The 27,554-nt window shown below is 37.6% G+C and overlaps 4 protein-coding genes across 7 annotated transcripts; 2 read left to right on the forward strand and 2 right to left on the reverse strand.

The window, feature by feature from the left end:
• Window positions 1–511: 511 nt before the first annotated feature.
• On the reverse strand, window positions 512–2,066 carry LOC135610391 (receptor-like protein EIX2). Its single transcript, XM_065104839.1, has 2 exons — window positions 1,934–2,066; window positions 512–1,837 (listed from the first exon to the last, which is right to left on the reverse strand). Exons 1-2 carry the CDS (start codon window positions 1,977–1,979, stop codon window positions 555–557), a joined length of 1,329 nt encoding a protein of 442 aa, XP_064960911.1. The 5' UTR covers window positions 1,980–2,066; the 3' UTR covers window positions 512–554.
• On the forward strand, window positions 1,833–7,238 carry LOC135610390 (receptor-like protein EIX2). Of its 2 annotated transcripts, none has more exons than XM_065104838.1 (2): window positions 1,833–6,664; window positions 6,791–7,238. In XM_065104838.1, the coding sequence occupies exons 1-2, from the start codon at window positions 4,090–4,092 to the stop codon at window positions 6,925–6,927; spliced, it is 2,712 nt and encodes a 903-aa protein (XP_064960910.1). In that variant the 5' UTR covers window positions 1,833–4,089; the 3' UTR covers window positions 6,928–7,238. The 2 variants fall into 2 exon arrangements, with proteins under 2 accessions (XP_064960910.1, XP_064960909.1); XM_065104837.1 differs by having other exon boundaries at window positions 1,833–3,547; window positions 3,711–7,238.
• Window positions 7,239–9,876: 2,638 nt separating this feature from the next.
• LOC103976865 (remorin) lies at window positions 9,877–12,919 on the reverse strand. Its single transcript, XM_009392202.3, has 5 exons — window positions 12,675–12,919; window positions 12,105–12,152; window positions 11,921–12,008; window positions 11,078–11,159; window positions 9,877–10,349 (listed from the first exon to the last, which is right to left on the reverse strand). The coding sequence occupies exons 1-5, from the start codon at window positions 12,832–12,834 to the stop codon at window positions 10,155–10,157; spliced, it is 573 nt and encodes a 190-aa protein (XP_009390477.1). The 5' UTR covers window positions 12,835–12,919; the 3' UTR covers window positions 9,877–10,154.
• Window positions 12,920–21,250: 8,331 nt separating this feature from the next.
• On the forward strand, window positions 21,251–27,292 carry LOC135610392 (uncharacterized). 3 transcript variants are annotated; one of them, XM_065104840.1, is made up of 9 exons: window positions 21,251–21,553; window positions 21,670–21,802; window positions 21,915–22,118; window positions 22,207–22,329; window positions 22,638–22,681; window positions 22,782–22,905; window positions 23,374–25,515; window positions 26,507–26,646; window positions 26,795–27,292. In XM_065104840.1, the coding sequence occupies exons 2-9, from the start codon at window positions 21,725–21,727 to the stop codon at window positions 27,024–27,026; spliced, it is 3,087 nt and encodes a 1,028-aa protein (XP_064960912.1). In that variant the 5' UTR covers window positions 21,251–21,553; window positions 21,670–21,724; the 3' UTR covers window positions 27,027–27,292. The 3 variants fall into 3 exon arrangements, with proteins under 3 accessions (XP_064960912.1, XP_064960915.1, XP_064960913.1); XM_065104843.1 differs by lacking the exon at window positions 26,795–27,292 and adding an exon at window positions 25,849–25,978 and having other exon boundaries at window positions 26,507–26,634; XM_065104841.1 differs by having other exon boundaries at window positions 21,252–21,553; window positions 26,798–27,292.
• Window positions 27,293–27,554: the final 262 nt, after the last annotated feature.

The raw sequence follows: 27,554 nt of genomic DNA on the forward strand, positions 1-27,554 counted from the left end.
AGTTTGCATATGTAGATATTTAATGCACAAAAATCACAGATGTGGAATTTAAAAGACATTATCTAGACTTACTTTTGCATATTTATTAATATTTAATGCAAGAAAACACATAGGACATTGAATTCTTAATGCCACAACCCTCTTCTAAGGATATAATATATATCATCAATAAATAATCTGAAAACACAGTAGAACCAAAAGACATTAGTGCTATCTAAATTGTTTTAAAAAAAATGTGATTTATTTTATCAATATTTGAAGTAGTGTACTCCCAGTGGCTGGATATCATAACATGAGCATAATATTTCCAATTAGTGATAACTATATCTGTGATTCAGACCCATCATGTCCATTTGCCATAAACCACTCAAGGTTATGATAAGTTCATCTCAAACAAAAAGAAAAAAGAAGTTCCATGATCTAGGTACTGATGAAAGAGAAATTTAATAAAATCCAAGTTCGTTATAATTTACAAACTTGCCATAAGGTTTCATAAAGAAAATCCATGATGTAGTATAAATTTGATAAAGAAATATTACACTTCTCCTTTGGTTTCATGGGTTACAACCGTAACCTTGATCTGATCTGAACAACTTAATTTTCATTCTTGCAAAGTTTACTTTTGCAGTAACATAAAATTTGTCACATATGTTGTCTATGAAGCAAAAATATGCATACCTCCATTTTTGTTTGTAAAGTAGTATACCCCATACTGACCAAAAGCCAACCACAAATCCTGGTCCCAAGCTAAGATAGAAGTAGAACATTTCTTCTGCCTCCACATCTGTGTCAATGTTATTTGGATCTTGAGATGGTTTGGTATCTTGGTTCTCCTTATTCAGGGGGTACCCATAAAGATCAGGATTACCCATATAACTAGATGAGCCAAAGGTTTCTAGATGGTTGCCTGATGGAATCTTTCCTGAAAGCTTGTTAAATGATAAATTCAAGAAGCCAAGGAAATCTAAAGTCGTTAAAGTTGAAGGTACTGGTCCAGTTAACTCATTGTGTGATAAATCAAGAGACTCCAGATTTTGTAATCCTCCAATCTTCATTGTTATCTGTCCTGCTAGGTGATTATTAGAAAGATCTAAGCTTTGCAGCCCAGAAAGATTTGTTATTTCTTCAGGGATACTTCCTGACAAGTAATTGTAAGAGAGGTCTATGGCTGTCAAAAGTAAGAGAATCTTTACATACTGTGATTCTCTTCCTTTTGTAACTACTGAGATGCTATCTGTATAATAGTTATCAGACCCAGGTGTGAAGCTCATCGTATTCTGGGCAAACTTCATTGCATTAAGGTCCTCAAAGCTTGTTGGTATTGTGCCCGACAGATTATTATGTGAGAGGTCCATAATTTGTAGAACTTGAAAATATGCAATTGATGGTGGAATATGTCCATGGAACATGTTATGCCTTAAGATTAGAATCTTCAAGCATGGCATTCTTTCTCCTAACCATCTTGGCAGGCAACCTCCCAACCTGTTTAGTCCAAGATCAAGGATGACCAAACTATTCAATGTCACTACGCAGTTAGGGATCTCTCCAGAAAGGTTGTTGTTGCTCAAGTGCAGAGACTCAAGGGAGGTCAGAGAACAGATAGATTTTGGAATTTTTCCTGACAAGTTGTTGTTTGACAGATTTATAACCTGCAAAACCGAAGAGTTCTTCCAACAGCTAGGCAGCTCATGAGACAAATGGTTTTCTGAGAGATCGAGCACAATCAACTGCTCTAACTTACATATGGAGGATGGAATGCTGCCAGCAATATAATTTGCTCTTAGGAAGAAAGTCTGTAGACTCGGAAAAGCTTCACCAATAATGGATGGAAGAGGTCCTGGAAAAAGGAGAAAGAAAAAAGAGAGTTGAGCAGTTATAATGTTCAACATTTATATTTTTACAAGAATAAGAAAAATTTTTAGATGAGAGGAACCTTCAAGGAGATTGTCAGATAGGTCGAGGACTTTGAGGTAGGACATGTTCCCAATTGACAGCGAAGAATGGAGAGAGTTTTTGCCAAGAAATAGATACTCCAGCGCAGTTAGCTTGAATAACCAACTTGGTAAGGTGGAACTAATTTGATTATTGGAAAGATCGAGGATAGACAGATATGTGAAATTCAATTGTGGCAAGGTGTAAGGAATGCTTGCAATCTGACATTGAGATAAGTGAATCTCCATTATGTAAGGCAACATGTTCAGTGCTTCTGCCCAATTTGATGCATTGCTAATGTTAGTTCCTGTCATGTCAAGGTGCTGCAACAATGTTAAACGGGAAAGCCACGATGCATCGTCAACATCAAGATTGTTGTATGAGAGATCCAAATAGAGTAAGCTGGAGAGGTTCCCTAGTTGCTGTGGCACTGTTGTCAAGAAACCTGCACCTGAGAGATTCAGGTACCCCAAGTTCTTATATGATCCAAAGAAGTCTGGTATACTAGATCGAAAGTCATTCATGCTCAAATCAAGGTAGTTCAAGTATTCGAGAGTCATCAGTGTTGAACTTATCTCCTCCACTAGGATCAAGGACCAGGAAGCATCAGAAGGTGAATCTGTGTGTGGCTGGGGATTCCGGAGGTCTAGTTTGATGACTCTCCCTAGCTGGTTGTCGCAGCCCACACCGTGCCATGTGCAGCAGTCATCTCCGGACCAAGAGAAGAGCCGGTTGCTTGGATCATACAGTGCTTCTTTGAGTTGTAGAAGTGCTCGCATCTCCACCTCTGGACAGTGGATAGTGGAACCGTCATCTCCGTTGCAGAAGTTTGTATGTTGAATGTGGTATATGGATATGAATGCAAGCAAAACAGCAACAATTGCAGGGAATTGAAGAACCACCATGACTGAGTGATTTGTTCTAAAACCTAAGCAGAATCTAATAAGCTAGTCCTTTTTGAATGAATGAAAAGGAATAGCCGTTTGGAAGCGTTTCCAGCAGTCATTTAGGACATTCAAAGATGACTCAAGTGCCAGTCTTGTTTCCAAGTCTTTGTGATTCTTGGACCCACACATGTGCTACAAGAGTTATGCTTCATCGTTTCTTAATCAAAGCAATTTCATCGACCAGGTCAATGAGGGACCTTCGTGGAAAAAGTCTGAGGTGGTGATACTTCCACCAGTTGTTTGAACTTTGGAGGTTTGAACATTCAAAGAAGACTCAAGTGCCAGACTTGTTTCCAAGTCTTTGTGATTCTTGAACCCATACAAGTCTTTGTGAATCTAATAAGCTAGTCCTTTTTGAATGAACAAAAAGGACAAGCCATTTGGAAGCTTTTCCAGCAGTCGTTTAGAACATTCAAAGAAGACTCGAGTGCCAGGCTTGTTTCCAAGTCATTGTGATTCTTGGACCCACACATGTGTTACAAGAGTCATGCTTCATCGTTTCTTAATCAAAGCAATTTGTCGATCAAGTCAATGAGGGACCTAGGTAGAAAAGGACAGATGTTGATTTCTGGCCACTGTGGAATTACCCAAATGAAGGATTCTTGGAACCTGGAAGCTCCAACGAATAGGCCAGGAAGCTCATCCAGAAGTTGTTTAGAATAATCAAGGTTCAGAACAATTTCTTTTTTTATCAAGGTTCAGAACATTTGAAAGATAGTATTCTTTCCAATATTATCTTATTCAAAGTTCAGAAATTCTGTCTGGAAATTTCCTACCTTGTTTAACTTCAGCAATTACATAATGTGACTCTCTTTGTCTTTTCCTCTCAAGGTGATGACTACTAAAACGTACACTAGGGTTTTGACTCGAGGACTTGTTGAATTTTCCATTCCAAAGGTGCCTTTCTTCATATTCTTTTGGCCTACATTAGATTTTAATACTGAGGCAACAAGTTTATGTCAGGATATATGTTAAGTACACACTGGCTTCTGTTCTGACATGATAAATCGACTGTGTCCAACAATTTCTCTCTTCAAGAACTATTTCATTGTGAAAGAAGAAAAACTATATTGGACTGAAGCAAAAGAAGATTTTCAAGCCATATCTCTTCCAAGAACTTGGCATTGAGATAGGTGCACTCCGTTTGCTACATATCTACATCCATTTCAGGTGAAAAGAAATCTATATTCAACTGTAGTACTTGATCACCATGTGTAATCCTCTGCTATCTTCTCCATATTACGTGAGGGTTGCTGCTATTCTGCTTGTTTTTCTCTTTGTCAATTCCCCCATCTGTCCTGCTGGCTTCACTTGTCAAGACAATGAGAGGCAAGCCCTCTTCCAATTCAAGATAGGACTCAAGGATCCTGGTAATCGACTGTCTTCTTGGGACGTGAGCGTGACCACCGACTGCTGCTTGTGGAAGGGAGTTTCCTGTGACAATAGGACAGGGCATGTAATTGGATTAGACCTTCACAATGATCACAATGAACACCAGCACCGATACCAGGAGCAGAGTGTTTCAGATGACAGATGGGCCTTGGGAGGTGAACTAAGTCCGTGTTTGCTCGCCATCGAGCATTTGACTACTCTGGACCTCAGTGGCAATTACTTCGGAAATATGCTCATACCTCGTTTCTTGGGCTCCTTCAAGCAGTTGGCCACTCTGAGACTGTCAAGAGCAGGCTTTGGTGGAAGAATACCTCACCAGCTTGGCAATCTCTTGAGCCTGCACCAACTTGATCTTTCGAACAACGGGCATTCCCTCCTGCTTGACGATTGCTGGTGGCTCTCTAATCTCACCTCTTTGCAACACCTAGACTTGAGCTTTGTTAACTTTGGAATTGCAGCCAACTGGCTGGAGGCACTGAACGCACTCCACTCCATACTCGAGATACGCCTGTCTCAGTGTGGCCTTCTGAATGGCATTCCCAGCTCTTTTCAGCACTTAAATTTAACATCACTAGTCACCCTTGATCTCTCAGATAACTACTCCAATTCTACCCTGCCTACCTGGCTGTTTGATCTAAAAAGTCTTCAAAATCTCTTCCTCAGAGGGAACTACTTTTATGGCTCTATTCCTGCGAGTATCGGTAACATGTCTTCTCTCACTGTACTAGAACTCTCTGATAGGTTTTCTCTTAGAGGTTCAATCCCCGGGGCTCTTGGGAACCTCTGTAAGCTGCAGCAGCTCGATCTGACATGGTCACCTCTCAGACAAAATTTAAGTGACATGAAGGAAATATTTTCTGGATGCATCAAGAATAGCTTAACAAAATTGAGCTTGCGAGGTGCTTCTCTCAGTGGTTATCTTCCAGAATGGATAGGGGATTTCCAGAATCTCAAAATTTTGGATTTATCTATGAACTCGCTATCCGGTAAGCTGCCTTCCTCACTTGGAAGATTACTATCTCTACAACAGTTGAGTCTGTATGGAAATGAACTGAATGGTGATGTTCCGGAAACCATTGGATGGCTCTCAGAGCTAGTTATCTTGAAGCTTGGCCTGAATTCTTTCAAAGGTGGTCTGTCTGAGAACTTTTTTGCTAATCTGACAAAGTTAAAGAACCTTGGTCTTTCCTCCACGTCCTTGGCTTTGAATGTAAGACCAGACTGGAAACCTCTATTCCGGCTCGAGTACATTAACATGAGTTCATGCATATTAGGACCTCAATTTCCTTCATGGATTAAAACACAAGAGAGCCTGTCCTCGCTGCACATGTATGACGTTAACATTTCAGATTCCATACCTGATTGGTTTTGGAACTTCTCATCCAGCTTGGAGTTCATTGATCTCTCTCACAATGGTATCAGAGGTATGCTGCCAGACTTATCAGAGCTAGCTGACAGTAAACTCACCTATGTGGATCTTAGTTGCAACTTGTTGGAGGGGACAGTGCCACAATTTCCTAAAAGTATATCCTATCTGTTTCTGTCGAATAACTCATTTTCAGGGCTTATTCCTCCTGGCATCCACAAGACAATGCCCAAATTGCAATACTTGTTCTTGTCAAAGAACAATCTTAGTGGCAGCATACCTTTATTTCCGTGTAATTTGGAGGAGCTGATAGCTCTCGATTTATCAAACAATCATCTATCTGGAGAACTCCCTGATTGCTGGAAGGGTTCTTCAAACTTGCAGGATTTGGATTTCTCTCAAAATGAGATATCCGGACAGATTCCCATCTCAATTTCTCATCTGACATCCCTGGAGCATTTGATCTTGAGAGGAAATAGACTGTCTGGTGGTCTTCCGTCTTCCCTTGATAGTTGTCGGGCAATGGTGTTACTTGATCTCAGTTATAACCAGTTATCTGGAGAAATAACATGGATGGACAGAAGCTTCTCAAATTTAAAATTTCTTAACCTTAGGGCCAATATGTTCAGTGGCAACCTACCTCCGTTATCTCAGCTAAATTCTCTACGAATCTTGGACCTCTCGAGAAACAATTTTTCTGGAAACATTCCCAAGAGCTATGGTAATTTGCGTGCCATGTCTTATTCCCTCAACCACGTGCCAAGTGAAACTGCTTCCTACTCCCATGTTGCCATGAACCTAGAAATCAACGGTTTTTATATCCAGTTCAGCAATGTGCTTAATCTGGTAGCGGCCATAGATCTGTCAAAAAATCACTTATTGGGACCTATCCCTGAAGAACTGACAGATCTTTATGGATTGAGATTTTTGAATTTATCTGGAAATAATCTAACAGGGCACATCCCAGACAAAATAAACTTATTAAAGGTTTTGGAGGCTCTTGATTTATCAAGCAACAATCTGTCAGGTGCAATTCCTCCCAGCTTTGGTCAACTAAATTTCTTGAGCTACATGAATTTATCTTACAACAACCTATCGGGAAGAATTCCAATTTCAGGTCAACTTTCAACTTTCGATTCAACAATTTATGTAGGTAATCAAGGCCTTTGTGGTATTCCTTTGCATGAGTGCCAAGATAAGGTCAGTATAAAAGACGAAGCTCATTTAACCAGTCCTGAGATTTGGTTGCACCTCAGTGCAGAGCTGGTCATGTTTATGCTTCTGCTATAGCTGGTTATTGGATCAAAGTTCCTGGAAGTTGGCTGCCCCTTGGAGTCTGCATCCATTTCATCTGTAAAAGCTGTGGAAAAGGTGAAAGGCACTTCTTATACCCAACTTATATGACTGCCACCCTGTTCTTTGCTTGATCTTGTTGGGATGATGTGACAAAACATTGACCCTACAAATAAGCCCTCTCTTTGGTTGCTCCGGCATATGGATGATTTCACTGCCTGAGCATGTTTGCAAATCATTACAAATGCTTAATCCTTGTATTTAAGATGTTCATGCATATCATAAACCTTTATCATTAGTCTTGTTCATTCTTTGTATGAGTGGTGTTTTAGGAGAGAATTGATGGTAGGAATTCGGAGAATAATCGGGAGGGAACCTCAGGTAGATCAAGTCTCATAAAAAAAAAATTGAGGCTGAGCTTACTATTATGCCTAAGAAAATAAGAAAACCTCCTGTAAGTTCTCTTATTTTGTGATGCAAAATATGTTAAGAAAGCCACAATCAGATGACAGATTGCATATCCCATTTTTTATGTGCTGGTGAGTTCTGCTGGGCTTCTACTACCACCTGGTGGTAGTTGCCACCTCAACCAATCCAACTGCTTGCAATGCCTTTCTCTTTCTTCTTTCTGGTTTTTTTTTGTTTTTGTTTTTGTGAATCACATTCTCATAGTTTTTGATCCACAAAGTATTCTTTAATGTGCGATTGTCCAGAAAAATTCTCTTTTTGAGTTTTTTTTTCAGATGATATATCTTTTCAAAATTCTCAAATCATCATTTCTTATTTCAAAAATCCTAAAAATACTCTCAAAAGTTATTTACAGTATTTTTTTTTTATCCAAGCCAAATCCAAAAATCTTTTTGATTATAGGGTTTTGTAGGTTATTTTTATCCATAAAAATATTATATAATATTTATATTTTAAAAATATTGGGACATAAAAAATACTGTATAGTGTCTCTTTTAAAACAAAGCACTATATAATGTTTTTATAACAAAATATTATATAATATTTTCAAAATATCATACAAAATTTTATGCATAAAAATCAATCCATAAATACTATAAACAGTTGACGAAAACAAATTTGAATGTGGACAGGAAAAAATGATGATTTTTTAAGGGGTATTTTTGAAACATTAGAAATAGAAGGTGATGATTTGAAAATTTTTAAAAAGGGTATCATCCGGGAAAAAAAAAATCTAAAAAACATAGTTTTTTTTCACACAATAAGAAAACTCAAATGTACATAATGTACATTAACAATAACAATAGTAAATTCATAAGATTTTAATTACTTTAGAAATGATTCAATGAATCTTTTACCCGTAGAAAGTCATACTTTTAATTCATGTATCTAAGTAAAGAGATTGTTTGGGTGATTCAAATCATGATCATATATATATATATATATATATATATATATATATATATATATATATATATATATATATATATATATATATATATATATATATATATTGTGGCATTGGAATCGGATTCATAATTCATATATATTATTTTGCGTGCACAACAGATGAAACAGAGTTGATCATTCATGTTGGGAAGGCATCAAATCACCTGTTGGGAACTTTTTGGTGAAGCTGCCTGACTCCTTGAACAGCTGCTCAAAGTGAGGCTTGCAGTAGAGGATGCCATCCATGGAAGAGTAGTTGCACATCTGTGAGACATATGTAGAAACAGCAAATCGGTAGTAATCATCTATTGCAGTGTTCATAGAAGATCACCATTGTATGCCAACAAGCATCTATTGGTAATTGTGCATGGAGAGATGAAGTTGTTGCATATGAATTCCAAGGTTGGTGAATTGCCTATCACAACTCACGATCATGTCTAGTTGGCTAAAATTGGAGTTCATATGGAACTGCATGGTTTCTTGCTGGTTGAGAACCCAAACTTACAGACACAGTTCCTTTGCAGTGGCTGCACTTGAAGCAAGTCTTATGATAAGGGACTCCATCTGCAGTCAAGAGATCAATGAAATGGACAGTCTTGTCACATGCTTTGCACTTGTCCTGGGTGCCAGTGAAAGACATGGTCATGATCCAAACAATCCCAAGTGTTTGGCTCTCTCCAGGAACAGCACAAGAGCAACTGCTAACTCTGCTGCTAAACTCCTCTGCTAAGGAAAACAAGGAATGGAGCTGATGCAGGAGCTCTTGTGGTGCATGTCTTCCCTCCCCCCTGTCTGCAATAAATAAGAGCAAATGCAATGTGAAGAAGGGGAGGGAGGAGAAGAAATCTTTGAGTTCAAGGTATTTAAAAATATGAAATTGGGTACTGATTTGGCGAAGAAAGATGGGAACAGGGGAGAAAAGGTAGGAGATAAAACAGGAGGCATGCATGCCATAAACCACAATCCCAGTCAAACAGGTGGGAGAGGGAACAATGTTTGGAATCCAAACTGTCTTATGCTAATATGAGGAAACATGGAGTTCTTAATGGATAATCTAATTTGAGCTTTTCATGATTCATGAACTTTGAATTAGAATGGCACATGAGATGATATCCTCTATGTGATAGTGTGACTCAAATCTTTGCTTTTTGGAAATACATTTTTTTTGCATATTTGGATCCATATTTTGCACATTGTTGTACTTTACTAATCAAATCCAAGTAATTCAATTAAAAAAATCTTTTTTACCAGATTTTAAGCAATAAAGTTGATTTCATTTGATCATCTGCTTTTATAAACTATGACTAAAATCTCAGCAATTGCTTTTTGCAAGATGGGAATTAAAAGCCAAACTGCAGATGAAAGCAGCATGCAGCTGCCTGTTGCTCATACCATCAATGCAATGTGGCATTGACATTTAACAGTTGACATGCTGATCAAGAATCCAGAAATTGCAGAACACAAGAATATTGTGTTAAGTTGTGTTTCACTGCAGATGAAAATGACAGAGATACACCAAATGATCAAATGTTGGATCAAATACACACAAGAATCTTTACATTGAAAAGTAAGAACAAACATCCTTCTGTTCATGTAAATTACATTATAGACAGATACATCACAGTTAACAAATCATACACACTCGGCTTCCCAGCCAAACCTCTCTCCTGCTGAACAACCAACACATCACCCCAGAAAAAGCTGCATCTAAAAGATCAACACAACACACTCAGAAAACACAAGAAACACGAAACAGATTAGAGCTGAATAGTATGTTCAATCTGTCACCCGATAGTCAACTTTCAGGCCTAAAAGAACCCAAAAATCTTCTTTGGAGCAAGCCCGGTGGCACGATATTTTGCTGCCTTCTCTTCGGCCTTCAGGGCCTCTTCACCACGCTTTGCCTCTGCAATTGCCCTCTTCTCTTCTGCTTGCTTGTGGATCAAGGCAAGTTTGTTTTTCACTTGTTCTGCATATTCTGCTTTCTTTTTCTCCAGTTCTTCCTGCATATCGATAAGTGTATATTGGTCATGAGTTTATCAGTTGTTCTGAGTCAGAAGGGGCTGTTGAACCTCATACAAATGAAAGCTTTTCTTTTAAATTTTGTGGTTTATTCTTCACTTCTCATCTCTTCAAGAGATGTCAACATTCGATGAACATGTTTGTCACAAATTCAGAAATATTTTGGTTTGATAATGACCAAATCAACCATGTTATGCACGAAAAATGGAAGAGTGGAGAAGAATAGTACAGTATGAAACTTATGTTGGTAAGTGCTGCAATTTGACCAGGAATCATTATTGCTTGTCCATGATGTTTTGCTGAATTCTTATACAATAAATGTAGGATGTACAATATTTTGAACTTTCTATTTCTTCACCTTCCAACTTCCTAAAATTAATTTTGTCAAAATAAAATTCTTAAAATTGAGGACTTCCACTGTGCATAAATGGTCAATCCATGAACAATGTGTTCAATCCTTCAATTGGAATTAGGCGATAAAGAGATTTATTAGATCTTCCATTACTGCACTTTCGATTTGAGAAAGTAGATAATTTCCCCATAGTATAAATAAGCACCAAGTTTAAATCAAGCTACAAGCAATGGCATTAGAGTCAGCTACCTTTCTGTTAAAGTTTGCCTAGTATTGCTATTTGCTGATATATAAACTGATCTTATAGCTCATAAGATCATATACAACTTGGGTGAAATGTTTTGAGAATTTGCTTACCTCTTTCTTTTTCAGCTCGGCTTCCACATCTGCCTTCTTTGACTTCTCCCATGCACTAATAGATGATATCTTCTTGATAGCCCTGTTTGGTAAAGCAGGTACATTGGGTTATTAATGTATCATTCGATATAACTTAGATAGATTCTGCCTATTTGACTTAACATGTTCATCCTTCTATTATTTCTGAAAAGAAGCATGTTTGATCTTGTTAGTATCATCTTTATATGTCGGTCCTAAAATCTCAAAAACTTCTACTAGAGCAATCAGCATCCAAAGCTTAAAAGTCACTTATCTTAGAAGAAATAATAGTACCAGAACATAGAACACACTGTTCAAAATGAGCTATATCCAAAATATAAAAGAACTTGTGGTTAGTTGAGCAACCCTTAAAGGAAAAGCTTAATGATTGATCGTCTGAATGATTAGCAGAAATGCAAAATTCAGTGAAAATTTTCTGTGCCAAAATTCAATGAAAATTAGAAGTTGTGAATTCTTATCATGTATCAAAATTTCAGGTTGTTAGTAAAAGAACAATACAAAAACCCTACATGAAAAGGCATATAAAAGCTAGAATCTAAATTTTCGCTAATTCACTAGACCCTGCCGTGTTCCAGTACACAATCTACAAGAACACAGGCCTAAAACATGAAATTGTTGATGACACAGCCAATGAATTGCCTCCTAAAACTGATGATTTCACGGCCTATAGCCAATTTACTTGCTAAACAATGGCAACTGGTGGAGCTCTTGTAACTTTACTAGCAAAAACAGCAAAGAAGGCTCTGCTTGAATAGCCATAAGATGGAACTATAGAATATCTTCGAAGCCATAAGATAAACTTACTTATTTTCTGCCTTAACCTTTTCGTTTTCCTCCCATGCCTTGATCAGTGACAATCTCTTCTCTGTTGCAACCCTTGCAAGAGCAGCATCTGGAACAACAATACAAAAATGTTCTTCCTCTCACCTTTTGAGTCTTACAGAAGAAAGGAATAAAGGTTCGGATACAACTTTCTGATGAAACCTACCTCTGTCATTCGACCCAGAGCCTTTCTCTGTGGAAGAATCCTCAACCTCTGATAAGAAGATACCAAAATGATCAAGAAAAATTCATCACATGCTGTAGATTTTTTGGTAAGATTAAGAAAGGGTATAAGACTGAGATCTGAACAAAGTGGGTTGGAACTACCATGATTCCTTCCATCTATGAGTCCAGAGTGGTAGTCTATGTGTCTGACAGAGATCCACAAAGGCTTAAGCCTTTGGATCCGTATCTGTCACTCTCATAATAATTATCCATCAAGACAAGAAATTAGAAGCCACAAATTTGCACTTGAGCTACCATACATGGAGGAAAGATCGATACCAAGAACAGGAAGAACCTTTGCTTACAACTAAGAGGCTAACAGCAAAAGATTTCATCATCTCCAAGATGAAAATAATAACAATAATATGAAGAAACTCTGCTCAAATCCAAGAAAAATTCTTAAAATTTGTTTCTATAGTCCTGCAAGCATATTTAAAAGAATTTATGATTAATATTCAAAACCTTATTTCTAAAATTAGTTCTAAGCAAAAGATATATATATATATCTCACTTTCGACGGCGACGAGAGCCTTGGAGTCGTCGGGCTTCTCCTCCGGGGCCGGCACGATCGCCGTCTTCTCCTCCTCCACGTCCTTCACCGCCTCCGGATGTGGCGGAGCAGCTTCCGAGGGTCCCTCTTCCTCCACCTTGGCCGGCTTCTCTTCCGCCATCTCTTAGACCACACAGCAAACGCTACCGCTCAAAGGATACCTCAAAGAATCCCTCACCAACACACACAGGAAACAAGGGAACATCCAATACCGGGTGCGGATTTATAGACGCCGGAGCGTGAACTCAAGCAGTTTTGCTCCGGATTCCACTGGGTCCCTTCCGAGTGGCGAGGGGATCTCATGCGGCCGCCATCACACAAATGCGAGTGATCTGGACCACATGATACGTGGTCCCCCCGTTGCTGTCGTCTCCCCCAATCAATAGCGATAGCTTTTACGCGCCGCAATAATGCGTGGACCATGACAGCGAAGCAGATCTACTGCATCAAAAGGAATACAATGCAGCTTTGGGGAATCCAACCGTTCTGTTGCGTCAAACTTAGAAAGATCTGCTCCGCCCATTTGCTGGATCTCATTGGCAGGGTTTGATGGAGTGCCATGTCAGCGAAACATTGGATCCCAGATGAGTAAAGATCGGTATTCCATGACGCTTTTTTTCTGTGTGCTTGCTTGAATGACTAACCTTTTGAGTTGCCGACGAGACTAGATTTCTAAGAAAAGAAGTTACATTGACAAGTATTCCTAGATATTTCAGACCAAAGCACTCCAAAGATGGATTGCGTCGAGCCGAGCTGTACTCGAAACAGTCATGGTGACACAAGAAAATTTTGGCCTTGGCAATCATTTCCACCCACATGAAACGTACTTCATGGCCTTTTCTCTGTCAAAGCCGCATGATTAGGCTCATTTGTCGAGACTAACAGTAGATTTACTTCATGCTTTGCTGAATCTGTTTGACGTATGACTCCACCTGAGCTATTGGGATTCGAGATTGTTTCCGCATGCTATTTGTTTGCCTTAATCATCTCTTTGCTTTCACTACAAAGAAAATTCATGGTAAGACACTTTGAGGTCCTTCCACTACCCTGCAACTTAGCTGGAGGACTTGCTTTCCGATGTTCAATATGTTAGGTTGGTGCCATGATTGACGTGCATGTTTAATTTACTCTCTCAAGAAAAGGATGTATATGTTTTATGTAATGCGGATAGAGGTTTATTCTGATAGTGGTGATGCAATATGGATGAAAACTTCCTATGGTTAGGTGAACTGCTGAGACTTGTGTTCCTGATTTCTGAATCTTAAAGGAATGCAGGTGTAAATATCTGTTCTTGACCTGAAGAACATGTACTGCTCTCCGTTGAATTTTGATCCCGCTAGTTCATTAAAAACCCTGAAACAAGAAGGAAAAGACAGATGAAGGTATCTGAAAGTGATCATGATGAATGAACCTTTCTTCTCCACCTTTTTTTGGAGTTCATTCCTTGGCACTTGCCAACCCATCATTTGATTTGTCCCCTCTTTATCTATCGATGGATAGATGATGGCTTTGTATTAGATTTGAAGCATCATGGTTGCAAGCAACTCCTGTAGTGGGTAGCTCAACCTATCCCACTTGTGCTGATTCTCCAGCAAATGATGCACCCCGTGATATTTGTACTCCTTGCTGTCTGCGTCCCTCTTGGATGAGTAGTAATGTTGGAGTTAAGAGTGACGCGTGAGTTGTCTTCCAGCTGTGACCAGCTTATCTCTCATGTCACTCCTATACTCCACTGTGTCTACCTGTTGGTTGTTGATCGCCATTACTTTCGTGTTCCCCAGGCTTTGAGTTTGGCCAAAGAAAGCCGATACTGTTGGATTTGCAGCAGATCAGTTGGAGATCTCAGCTGGGGAGTAGGTGGAGAAGAGACCAATTGCTTGCAAAGTCCTCAACTCCCTAATCTAATGTGGCTAACAAACAGATAAGAATAAGATCAATCTGCTCAACGTTGACAAGTAAAGGTTGATACTACCGATACGGTAATCAAACAACAACGTCACAGCGACTGTTCATCTGCTCTCTCTATATATACGTGAAGCTACGTCATTGGCACGTAAAGAGGTGGTCTTTGGATCGTTTACGTCGTCGTCCGATGCCACAACTCGTCGCCTTCCCTGTCACCTTACCTGCCTCCCTCCATCACCCCGTCCTCTCGTGTCCTCGTTCGACACCTCTCCCTCTTGCTTCGTCGTCGTCGTCCATGGGGCCTTTGGAGTTGAGTGTCGCGAGAAAAACGACAATCCTTTCTCCTCCCCTCCCCTCCCCTCCCCTCCTTTTCTCGATTGGTGATCGTTTGGAACGTTTGGAGAACTACGAAGGATACAAAACATCCACAAAAAATAATAATAATAATAACCTTAGAGGTCAATTTTCTTAAATATTTTAAATTTAAGAAAATAAATATTAGAAATAATTTAATTTAAATATGGTTACAGTGGTTTTAGCACATTTTCAAAAATATTATAACTCTATTACAAAAGTTCTCCATTTACACAAATTATAATTCTATTTTCTTATATGGAGAATATTTGTACAATTGACCTCTAAATTCAAGGTGGTTTTTTTTTTTAAATTTAAAGAACTTAAATATCTAGAAAATTTGTAGATGCATCATGAGGGGACAAAATATGTAGGATCTTGTATATTATATTTTGATGTTCACAATGAAAATGATACTTTTATTTATAGGTTCTTGGATGTGTCTTAAAATTGCAAAATTGGAGTGATTAGAAATTATTAATAGTGATACCAAATATTTATTTTCTTACTTGCAAAATTGATATTGACCTCTTTTTCTCTTTTAGAGAAATTAATTATAATTTTGATAAGTGTTGGGTATCCTAAACAAAGAAGAGCTGGAAAATTTATCAAACACATGATATACAAGAGCCCATGAATCATTTGCTTAAGTTTTCCAGATGGTCAATGTCATATGGATCCTTTCCTAATGGATTATTTGGGCCTCTCTCTCTCTCTCTCTCTCTCTCTCTCTCTCTTCTCTCTCTCTCTCTCTCTCTTTCAAGAAGTATAAGACAAGTTGAAGATTTCTATGCAGGCCAGTGGATTCTAACAGATATTTCATATTAGAGATGATGAATCTACTTGTACCATTTATTACATCTAACTCAAATACTAAAAAGTATAAGACAAATTGAAGATTTCCATGCAGGTCAGTGGATTCTTATAGATATTCCATATTAGAGATGATGAATCTGCTTGTACCCTTTATTACATCTAACTAAAATGACAATTTAAGATAAAAACTAAAAATATGATGCTAATTTAATAATCAAATAAGAAGCTATATGATTGAATTGCTAGTGGAGAGTTTCACTATTGAATCATGGACTAGATTGACATATGATATGCATAGCATGAAGGCACTACTTAGATGTATGATATGTAGTATATGATTTATAGCACATGATGTGTACTTAACAAATGTTATACTAATATTTTTGTACAACGGAGTTGTTGTGATAGAGGTCACACAATAAAATTTTAGAAATTAATTAGTCACTTATTTGTGACATATGAGGGTAAGTCTTTTTATGGTTAGGATCCTACCTATGTCAATGGGCCCTTTGATAATATCATATTATCTTTTAAATAATAAATGATGAAGACGAGATTCAAATCCAGAATCTTATGATAAATTATTAAGGTCTTTATTAGTTGAGTTAGTTAATACTTTCATTTCATATTAATTTGGACCTACTCTTTTTTTTAACAAATACTAATATTTTAGCACATTGGTCCAAATTAATTTTGTAGATTTGTATGCATTTATCATCTGCATATGGGACATAAGCACGATGAAATATCAAAATTTTCAAGAATATATATATATATATATATATATATATATATATATATATATATATATATATATATATATATATATATATATATATATATATATATATATATATATATATATATATTAGTGGATCCAATTTGATTGCATAGCCACAAAAAATATAAATAAATTGTAAGTAGATTGGCTGAGGATCCCATGGTACATAAATAAGATAAGTAAGAATTACCTTCTGCCACTAAAAACAATTATATTAAATTCTGAAGCATGCTCATTGAATTTAGAATTATCTAAAATTCTCATTAATGTTGTTTCCTCTTAATTGATTTGTGAGTTACTATCATTTTTACATACATAATCATCAATATTAACATGACATATTTTTGTTGAGATATCTGATTAGTATAATATTATATAAGTGATAAGTTTCATATTTGGATCATACGAGCACCATATAAGTTATTTGATATAATTTTTTTTTCTAAAAACAACATATGATATAAATTGGTATATAATATGTTATAAAAACTAAAAAAATCAAGATAAAAATTCTTGCTATATAAAATCCTTATTTTATATTTACTAATGCAATATATAAAATATGGTGAGAAAGAGTAAGAGAAGTAAAATAATAATAATAATTTTATCAGTTTATAAACAAAAAGATTGGGAAAAAAAAAAGTAACCATAGCAGTCAAGTCAAGCATCCATTGAAGAGTCACTTTAAAATATTAGAAGTGAGGTGTTCAAATTTTTTTCTCTTTTGATTCAAATGCCCTTAAAAAAATTGGGGTTATTGACCACTTAATTAATCAAGCTACAGGGATTTGTTGGAATTATTCCCTAATAAAAACAAGTGCATGTATGCTTGGCATTCATTTCTAACTTTATCTCTTTGGTTGCTGCTTTACTCTTCTTTCCAATTTTGCATTGCATAATCAAATCAGTATCTGAACTGTAAAGGCCTCCACAAGTTCATAATTCAATATAATACAAGTCTATAGAACAAAGAGGTTTCTGATGGCAGCAACAGCATGTTCTTATCAAATTTCACAAACAAGGAAGTTTTCCAACAAAAAAATATATAAATTAATTTTTTGGTATAAAGTTTGTCTGCTATATATATATACATATATATATATATATATATACATATATATATATATATATATATATATATATTAAAATTTTTTGTTGCACACCTTTTTCCTTGTGTTATAAATCATGCATAGAATATGGATGTAATAAAATCCAGCAATTTTTCCTAAGATCTCATGAAGTAGAAGGTTGGAGGAATTAATGCATCCTAACCATTCTTTATTATGAATTAGAGAATGGAAGTGCCAAAAAAACCAATGTACTGATAAATTATTCCAATGCTAAAAGAGTCTATCACAATGACCAATATGTATAAAACAAGATTAGGAGTACTAGTTAGTACTTGAAATTATTCAAAAAATTATGACAACTAGTTAGTTGTCGGTAGGTGGACAAGAACAATTAAATGATTGATCTAATTAGTCTTCTTATTCAATTAATAAAAATCTTCTTCCCAATAAAATAAAATAAATATTGTTGATTGATGATTTCTTGTGTTGCCTCTTTGTGTTTGAGGCTCTTCTAATGTCAAAACACTTGACACCTACTTAGATTGAAATAATGTAGGTTGATATTTGGATTTTTCATGGCTTAATTGAGTTTATTTTGAACAACTGATCATGGATTTTTCAAATTTCATGTTGGATTAAATAAACACTTCAAATGCATTCTCATGACTAGCTAATAGATTAGTACAATATGGTATACTTTGTCATTAATAGAAAATGGCTACAACACAACAAAACCCACTGAGTTAGAACATTATGCAGCTTAATTCAGGTGAACCTTATTCTGATTTCTTTGATTTTTTTGCTGTAAAATATTCCCACAGCCTGCACCACAAAAGATTTCCACTCTAGCTTAGTCACCAGTCTGACACATTTCCTATTCTTCCTTGGCATAAACAAATGTGCTCATGATTCAAGTGTCTTCTTTAACTTATTGGCCAAGTTGGTCATTGCATGTGCAGTCATGAACCATGTTATGGCCACAAGGTCAGGCTGCCTTACCAAAGTCCTTAATAATTCCATCAAGATCAGTGCATACTTTCTACTATTTGGATAATAACATGTGGTGTAGGGTAGTGTAGTGTAGTGCATGGGAGGCACAAACAATTATGACCATGTTGTTGTAGTGGCAAACAAATGCAACCATGTTATAATTCAAAGATTGTGTTTGGCATCATGTCTCTCTTGTTCAGAGAAGCAAGCTAGAATAAGGATAGAAATCAGAGATCTTATGCCAAGGAATGACCTAAGAGGAGAATACTGCTTGTCATCACCTACCCAACTTAGAAAACTACTTGGCCTTTATCAACAAAGAAATATACTTGGTCTACCTTGTGGAGTTATGATGAGTCCTTCATATCCATATCAACCAGCCTCAACCTCAGTTGAAGTCCTAACATTTGCATGATTGATTAGCATTCTATTTCTCCTTTACTTATCCTAATAATTTTGTTCTAGAATTCTTAAAGGGAAATGGAGGAAGCACACATCACAATCTTTTTGTACTAGGTTTGGTAGATTGATTTAACTTAACACTACCTTATGTTCTATGGGAGATCCCTCTCTTACCTACCAAATCATGATTTGGAATTAGGCACCCACTTTCAAAAGTTGTCAACTAATCCCAAATCATGTCACATCTTCCTTGCATATGCTTTCATTTTTTTCATAGAAAACCTTTTTTTGATGGGAGAAAACCAGGATAATGTCAACTATGGTTATGATACACATTAATGTTCATGGGATGGAAATAGAGACTGTTAAATTTTTATATTATAAAAAATAAATAAGATTTTATAGTCTTTCAAGAGTTTTAAGCTCGATATATCGATGATCAAAAATTCATGTAATCAATCTTAAAATAATATATTATTATTAGATTAAGTTATATTAATCATTAAATTCACTTATGATCTTTGGAGCCATGCTCTCTTCTTCAATCCAAAGGTCAATGATCCAAGCAATAAAAAACTGTGGGTGAAATAAAGACCTTGTGGGCAGGTCCTACACACATCACTCAAGGCATAACTGTTCATGCCTTGGTAGTACCATTAATTAGATGTCTGATGTCTGATCACCATAAAAAGTTCACAAGCCTTTGGCTTCCTGTGTCAGATCCAAAGCCACCCACCAGGTGGACTCATAAATGCTGCACAACCAATGTGATGAAAGTAAACTCTCACCACGATTCAAGTGCAGTTCTCACAGTCATCAAGAAGAAGAAGAAGAAGAGGTACTCAAAGATAAGTTTGAAGTAGTTGTTGGGTTGAAGCCATGATGGCATTTGTTTCCTCTTTTCAGTGTTTGTCAAGATAACCACTGAGTACCTTGAGCTCTTGCAGCATGGATGCTGAGGTCATTGAGGATGAACAAGAAAAAAAAGAGATAAAAGATCTCAATGATTGAACAACTTTGTGGAGAATATAGGAGATTAAAAAGGGAACTTTTAGGTGCAAAGTCCTTTTCTCACAATAGGCAAAATGATAGTTGGGGAATATATACATGTATGGCGAAGAGATGGGACAGCACACTCGAAACACAGACCATTAGGCTGCTGAGTTGTAGCCTTAATGAATTCCTCCAACCCCCAAGAAATATTTCATGCTAGTTATGGACTTCAATGGAGGAGGTGATCACTCAACCTCCATCCTTGTCCTTCCACAACCCATTAATGTCAGTCCAACCTTCTTCAATCCTTCCATCAGGGTAGGGCAAAGTGCAGAGAGCATGAGAACAAGAAGATGGAGCATTGCGATACAAACAAAGAGAAAGAAATGAAGGGAATCCGAATCAGATCTAGCTACCCCAGCACTCTGATTCCTTGGCCTCAAACTCATGGAACCCAGGTGTGACATCTTCAGGGACCATGGAGTGCAGTAGATTAGGGTGGGTAAAAGAGATGCTTGCCTTCCAGTGACCCTGCATTGTTTTCTGTGAGGTGAAGATGCTGCCATGGGGGTCTGGATTTATTGGTCCAAACATGTGTTATGTCGGGAGAGGACCTTGTTCCAGAGATGCAACATGCAGAGGCCTTTTAGTGGGGAACATGAACAGTCCTACCAAGTCCACTTTGTGCTTCCACAGGCAATATTGGGTGACAGTGGCAGTGGCCTTTTATCTGCTGCAAGGGAGGAAGAGACACGTGACTGTGGGAGCATGCAGTGCAATGGAGATGATGCCACTTTGGTGCTACACGCTTCTCGAGAAGAAGCATGAGATTTGCGTCAATCTAATCCAAACATTATATGTTCCTAAAATACTACTACTCTTCATAGATTCTGACTCAGAAACTAACATCAATTTTCGTCTGGGAAATAAGTAGGACACAGAAACCATGAAGTTTTACAGACAGCATAAGCTCATGAGCTCAAGAAATGAATCTTTCACACTAAATCTTTGGAATATTTAATGGGTGGCTAATGCATTCTCATCCTTTCTGGTCTGATCGATCTAACATGGAATCCATTTAATCCTCCTCCTACTGCCCTAAAGACTTCCTCCCCACACATGCCCAAAAGGCCAACATCACGTTGCCCATAAATGTGCACCAATTGTCAAACCAACCTCTGTCTCTCTCTCTCTCTCACTCACTCACTAAATCTATCTCCTCCTCTTTGTTGTAGGAGTCCCAACTCTCAAGCAATCCCCCCACATATGTTTTTACTTTTTTCACATCAACAGATCAACTCCACCTTTTTTCAAAACCTTCATGTTTTTTTATTGCGCAGAAGCTTCTCATTTGCCTTCAACTTTGTATTATTTTATTCCCGCAAAGACCAACTGTTACAGAGAAGAGAGAGGGAGAGAGAGGGAGAGAGAGTGCGTGCGTGTGTGGAAACAAATAGCTCAGTTGGTAGATCTGCTCTCTTGTTGTCTTCCTGCTCTCTTCTTCACCTCAACCATCGTATTCCCTAGGGGTGAGCCTCGGCATCTCAAATCCACCAACCCACCCATTTGCAGTACTCTCTTTGCTGCTGTGAGTGCATAGAGAGTGTGTTGACAATAAGTGCTGGTTCCTGTGCGGTTGGTGCAGGTGACCACCCTGCATTCCGCGGCCTAAGGATGAAGAATTGAAGCAGAGGTCGAAGATGTTCAAGGCGGCGCGATGGAGGAGCGAGAAGAACAGGAGCAAAGCCGTCTTCAAGTTGCAGTTCCATGCGACGCAGGTCGGTTTGGTGTCACATATCTGTCAGCTCATCTTACTCTCTCACTCCGACCGACAAATGTTACAGAGATCTGTAGATAGATTATGCCTTTGGGGTGGTTGAATTCTGGTAGGTGCCGCTGTTAGCGTCGGAGGCGATGATGGTCAGCCTGGTCCCGGCGGACGTCGCCAAGCCGACGGCGAGATCGGAGAAGGTCGCGGCGGTGGACGGCACCTGCAACTGGGCGAATCCAGTGTACGAGACAGTGAAGCTCGTCCGCAATCCGAAGACTGGCAAGATGGATGACAAAGTCTACAGATTTCTCCTCTCAGCTGCTGTATGAGAGATTCTCGAATCGCTTTCGGATGTGCTTTATAGTGTGCTGTGTGCAAGCAATTATGACTGATTCGTCGAAAGGATCGCAGGGATCGAGCAAAGCTGAGGTTTTGGGGGAGGTTGCTGTTAACCTGGCGGATTATGCTGAGGTCTTCAAGGCATCCTCTGTTTCTCTTCCTCTCAAAGCATCAAATACAGGAGCCATGTTGCATGTGAGCATCACTACCTTCTGAATTGATAACCATTGATCTCATGCATCATCTGACACTGCAGATTAATAGAAATCACAAGTTTCTCAGTCAAGCTCTGTTCAAGAAATAAAGAATAGACCACACTGACATGCTTGCCAAAATATAATTCTTGCCATTGTTCTTTCTTTGAACCTCTCAGGGTTGCCCAAACAAAGAAAAAACAAGTGGGGCGAATGGATCAGGCACTTCATGTGATCCAAGGGTCACACGAGTACTTGGATTTTGACTGAATATTTCCTTATTATTCTTGTTTTTGTTTGAAATGACAGATTACCATTCAAAAAGTGAAGGGTGATGGTGATGGTGATGGAAGGTAGACTACAAACAGAGACTAGTATCCTTAGGGAAATACATTTTATGGTTTGACTGTGGATTTGCTGATCATTCAGTTCTATCTGTGAATATTTCCTCAGAGAAGGTGATCAAGATGGAGAAACGATAGTTAAGCGGCAAAGAAGAACATTACAAAGTCAGTTAAGCAAGTTCGACAATGAGGAAAACATCAAAGCTCCCAATGGTGTGAATGGCATCAACATTGTAAGTGTAGGGCAAAATTTACAAAAATAATATAGCCATACATCACCAGGTTAGTAAAAGCTTGCCGATTAAAAGAATCCCTTGATGAAACAACTTTGCCGTATCTGCATCATTCAAATATGCAAAACATGATTGTGGAAGGAGTACCCGAAAGCTAAGCTGTCCATTGTCACATGTTTGGACTTTAGTGGAATGCTTAATACCTGTTTCATTTCTTTATCACTATCTATCTGACAGACCGGTGGAACTTCATGCTTTATAAGGAGCCAAAAGAAGTAGTTTAATGTGCATGGTATTGAGATGAATTTCTTGTAATCGATATGCTTGTTTTGGAATATATTTCAAGCAATTAGTAGGAAATTTGTTCGAGAGTTAAAGTCCAAGAGAATGCTTTATAAGTGCACATGTTCCATAGTACTTCTGGATTACCTATGAGTAACAATGATATTCACTAATACATTTCGACAGGTTGATGGTTCACATATTAACAGTCAGGCACAAGTCAAATTCTCGTCGAGCAGGGAAATTCTTGTCCATAATGCTGATTCCAATGGAAACCTCCAAAAATGTCACAGCTTTGATGCTATATCAGCATCAGGTTCGGACACCAGTTCAGGAATATATACACCAAGAGAGAACAGCATCAAGCATAACAATACCCGTAATCATCCTACTAGTTTCCTGTCATCGCTTACCAACGGTGATACTCCTAAAAAGCCGATGTCCAGTTCAGGTGACTGGTCTGGCAATTCAGCCCCTGATGGAAGTGCAGATGCTTCAACAGCCAGTCTGGGTGATGCTGGGTTAAATGAAACGTCTCATGATTCAGAGGACAGCATTGAGAAATTAAGAAATGATATTGTTATTTTGACCAGAAAGTTGGAATTATCAGATCTGGAGCTGCAGACTCTCCGAAAGCAAATCATCAAAGAGAATAAGCGAGGACAAGAAATTTCAAGGGAATTAAATAGCCTAAAGGACGAGAGAGATGCACTTAAAGAGGAATGTGATGAGCTCAAGTTCTCAGAAAAGAAAACAAAAGTTGATAGAACTCTATCTACTCTCTCACAGCATGATGCAGAAGATCATCTTTCTTTACTTGAAGAAATTAAGCAAGAGCTAGATCATGAGAAAAATCTGAATGTACATCTTCGCTTGCAACTAAAAATGACACAAGAAGCTAATGCTGAGCTGTTACTTGCCGTGAAAGATCTTGATGGACTGTTGGAACAAAGAAATAGGGAGACACTTTGTCTGAAATGTAGCAAAATGGACATCGAAACAGAAACTGACAAGGAACTAGAGGAACTGAAATTGGGAGATGGAATTCCACATCTACAGAAACCTGAAAGTAAACAGCAGTTACTCGAAACAATTTCTCAAAATGACACCGAAGAGCAATATGCATTGGATGCACTTCTCAATGAACGTGATGATATGAAGATGACTTACCCGCTCGAGAACAAGATAATTGATCTTAACAATGAAGTAGAATTTTACAGGAAAGACCGAGAAGATCTTGAAATGCAAATGGAGCAGCTTGCCTTGGATTATGAAATTTTGAAACAGGAAAACCATGATATCACCACAAAGCTGGAACAAATGCAACTACGAGAACAACTCAGGATGCAGTATGAGTGTTCGGCACATTTATCCATAATCAGTGACCTTGAATCTCATGCTGAATGCTTGGAGAAAGAACTTCAGAAACAGACCGAAGCATTTGAAGAAGATATAGCAACCATCACAAATGCTAAAGTTGAGCAAGAGAAAAGGGCCATAATAGCAGAAGAGGAATTGAGAAAAACAAAATGGAACAATTCTATCACTGTTGAGAGGCTTCAAGAGGAATTTAGAAGTCTTTCTGCACATATGTCATCTACATTTCAAACGAATGAGAATATAGTCAAGCAAACACTAAAAGAAGCTGCTGATTTGCATTCACAAAAAAGCAACCTGGAAGAACTTTTGAAGAAAGCCCATGAAGATTTGGCACTAGTTCAGGATCAATACCGCATGAAATTCAAGCAACTAGTAGGCCTAATAGATTTTAAATCAAAAGAGGCAGATAAGCTACTGTTGGAACTCCAAGACAAGAAGAGAGAGCTTCAGAAATACAAGATGTCCGAGGAAGCAAGGCAAAGAAACTCCTTAGAGGAAATGCAATCACTCAAAACTGAGATGGAGAAGCTCAAATCAGAGAAATCTCTTCTCTTTGAACAAAATGAAGAGAAAGAAAAAGAGATGGAACTATTAAGGACATCTATTAAAGGAAGCGAGATGTCTTTGCAAGATAAAAATTTGGAAATTGATTTGCTTAAGAATGAGATAGCAGTACTGAGGGAAGAAGTAAATAAATCGTTGGTGGAAATGAATAAACTGAGACAGATAAAAGATGAAAAAGATGCTATGATAGCAATGCTGGAATCTGAGGCAACAACTCTTACAATGCAGCACGGTGACTTGAAGCATGCCTTGGATGAAATTGAGTTGGGAAAACAGAATCTGAGAAAATCAGTTTACCACTCGAGGGGTGTTCTTTTGGAGGAACAGATGACGACCAGCAGGGAGGAAAAAGTAGATGACTACTACACAAGCACGACTACAAATGTAAGGAAAACAACATGAATGATAGATTTAGTTTTGCACATCATGATACCACTGGAGATGGGAGTAATGTACCATAGAACATAGAAACAAACCCCACCTTCAGTAGCACATGGCACACAGATGCAGGCACACACCCACAATGCAGAGAGAGTCAGTAGTCTTTTGTTTCAGCAAGCACATGTATCCATGCACTTACTCATGCACAGCCATTTAAAAGAACAAAAACACACTAGCTTATAAACAATATTGCATGCACATCCCTGTTTTGTTCAAATCTTTTTTGTTAGCATATGCCATTTGTCTTGAACTTACCATGATGCGTATCATCATCAGCGACAAGTAATGTTAATTGACTCATCCATAGAGTTGAAGAAGGATCTCAGCAATCCAATTAAAGAAATGCAAAGAACTATATCGGAATTTGATAAGAAAATTGAGTTATTGTGAAGGCTTGCAAACTGAGGTCAGGAAATTTTTTATTCTTAATTTGTACTAAATTAATTGATCCGTTATTTATAACAGTGTTATTAAATTGACCTGGTTTTGCGTTTCAAAATGTGCAAACTAGCTTAAGAACTTATTTCATATTTTCTTAATTTCTTGACTTCCAATACTATCCTCAGGAAGATAAATTTAGATATTTGGTGATTGCAATAAATTATTTTAGTAAAATTTTCTTTGATTTTGTTTCCTTATACAGAAAACTGTAGCTATGAGCTAAGCATGACAGATTTGGTCTATGTTAATATGAAAAATGTCCATAACCTTGGGCGCTGTTTTTAATCTTTGCAGAATATTGGACTTTGTTCATTAACCTACTTTATATTAAAGTTTTATCAAATTTCATTTGATGAAAAAGTAAATGAGATTCTGCTTAATGTCAAAATGCAAGGCTGATTGTATGTATGCATGTGTATTGAACACTTGGATTTTGGCCATCTGTGTACTGTTTGAACTAATGAAGATTAACATCAAGGAGAAACTGTTGCAGGATGAAAAGCATTTCCGTCAGAGTTGGAAATATGCTAGTAAAGATGAAGCTAATTGCAGTATAGATTTTCTGCAGCAGTCAAAGGAAGATAAAGAACACTTATACAATGCAGATGGTACTGATAAAGCATTGCTCATAAGGTGACTATTGAAGCAAGACCTGCTGTCATTTTTTTGTCCTCTTCCCTGCTCTAGTTTGAACTTCTATTGTTGGTTAATTATTTCAAGCAACTCTTTATGTGAGAATTAATAAAGATTTCATTTTTCTTACCTGTGGTGTTTGTCTCAGCAGGCGTGTTGGAACTGGTTTTGATGAAGCAAATCAATATGAACAAAAGAGGACTGCAGATGTATTAAGTGAAATGGCAGTGCTAAAAAGACAAAATGAATCGATGGAATCTGAACTGAAAGAAATGCAGGGAAGATACTCTGAGATGAGCCTGAAGTTTGCAGAAGTAGAAGGCGAAAGGCAACAACTCATGATCACAATCCGGACCCTAAAAAATTCTTTCAAGAATTAGTCCTTTTGTTTTTGCCTATTTTTGGTGCCATTGAGATGAGTTCTCTGTATAGGCAAGCACTGTGATGCATCACTTGGCATATCTGGGGCTTGCAAGGCAACTATAACTTGTAGCAAATATAGTGTGTACATCAATAGCATATAATTTGTTCATTGAGTGCAATATGTTTCCTTTGTAGAAATATGGTGCTTCCAGTTATGTTGAATTCACAGAGCAGTCTCTTTCTAAATCTCACATCAGTAAAAGATTGTTGCCTGTTGTTACTTCTTGTTGATGAGTCCATGGCCATTTTTATTAGATGATATCAAAACTTCCAATTGTGTATTCATCTTCTTAGGGTTTCTGCTTTTCCAGGCAATCTTGTTTTGCTGTTCATTTCCCTTTCTGTGGAGATAGATCCTGTGGTAACTCTTCATCAAATCTGAACAATCTAATAGGAAACATTCATTCACTCTTAAGGACAGAATTCCATAGGTTCTTTTGAAGCTGGATTTGGAAAAGGCTTTTGATTCTGTTTTTTTGGATTCT

Source organism: Musa acuminata, chromosome BXJ2-4 (genome assembly GCF_036884655.1).
Source record: "Musa acuminata AAA Group cultivar baxijiao chromosome BXJ2-4, Cavendish_Baxijiao_AAA, whole genome shotgun sequence".
Taxonomy (NCBI): Eukaryota; Viridiplantae; Streptophyta; class Magnoliopsida; order Zingiberales; family Musaceae; genus Musa; species Musa acuminata.

What these genes read in the sequence shown, in the direction of transcription:
- LOC135610391 (XM_065104839.1), bottom strand. Translation starts at nt 1,979, where the DNA reads ATGTCCTACCTCAAAGTCCTCGACCTATCTGACAATCTCCTTGAAG. An exon ending in ATCTGACAATCTCCTTGAAG is followed by an intron (nt 1,838 to 1,933) that starts GTTCCTCTCATC and finishes TCCTTTTTCCAG; the next exon opens with GACCTCTTCCATCCATTATT.
- LOC135610390 (XM_065104837.1), top strand. Translation starts at nt 4,090, where the DNA reads ATGTGTAATCCTCTGCTATCTTCTCCATATTACGTGAGGGTTGCTGCT.
- LOC103976865 (XM_009392202.3), bottom strand. Translation starts at nt 12,834, where the DNA reads ATGGCGGAAGAGAAGCCGGCCAAGGTGGAGGAAGAGGGACCCTCGGAA. An exon ending in CTCTGGGTCGAATGACAGAG is followed by an intron (nt 12,009 to 12,104) that starts GTAGGTTTCATC and finishes TTGTTGTTCCAG; the next exon opens with ATGCTGCTCTTGCAAGGGTT. An exon ending in AAGGTTAAGGCAGAAAATAA is followed by an intron (nt 11,160 to 11,920) that starts GTAAGTTTATCT and finishes TTTACCAAACAG; the next exon opens with GGCTATCAAGAAGATATCAT.
- LOC135610392 (XM_065104840.1), top strand. Translation starts at nt 21,725, where the DNA reads ATGTTCAAGGCGGCGCGATGGAGGAGCGAGAAGAACAGGAGCAAAGCC. An exon ending in GATGGTGATGGTGATGGAAG is followed by an intron (nt 22,682 to 22,781) that starts GTAGACTACAAA and finishes ATATTTCCTCAG; the next exon opens with AGAAGGTGATCAAGATGGAG. An exon ending in ACACAAGCACGACTACAAAT is followed by an intron (nt 25,516 to 26,506) that starts GTAAGGAAAACA and finishes AAACTGTTGCAG; the next exon opens with GATGAAAAGCATTTCCGTCA.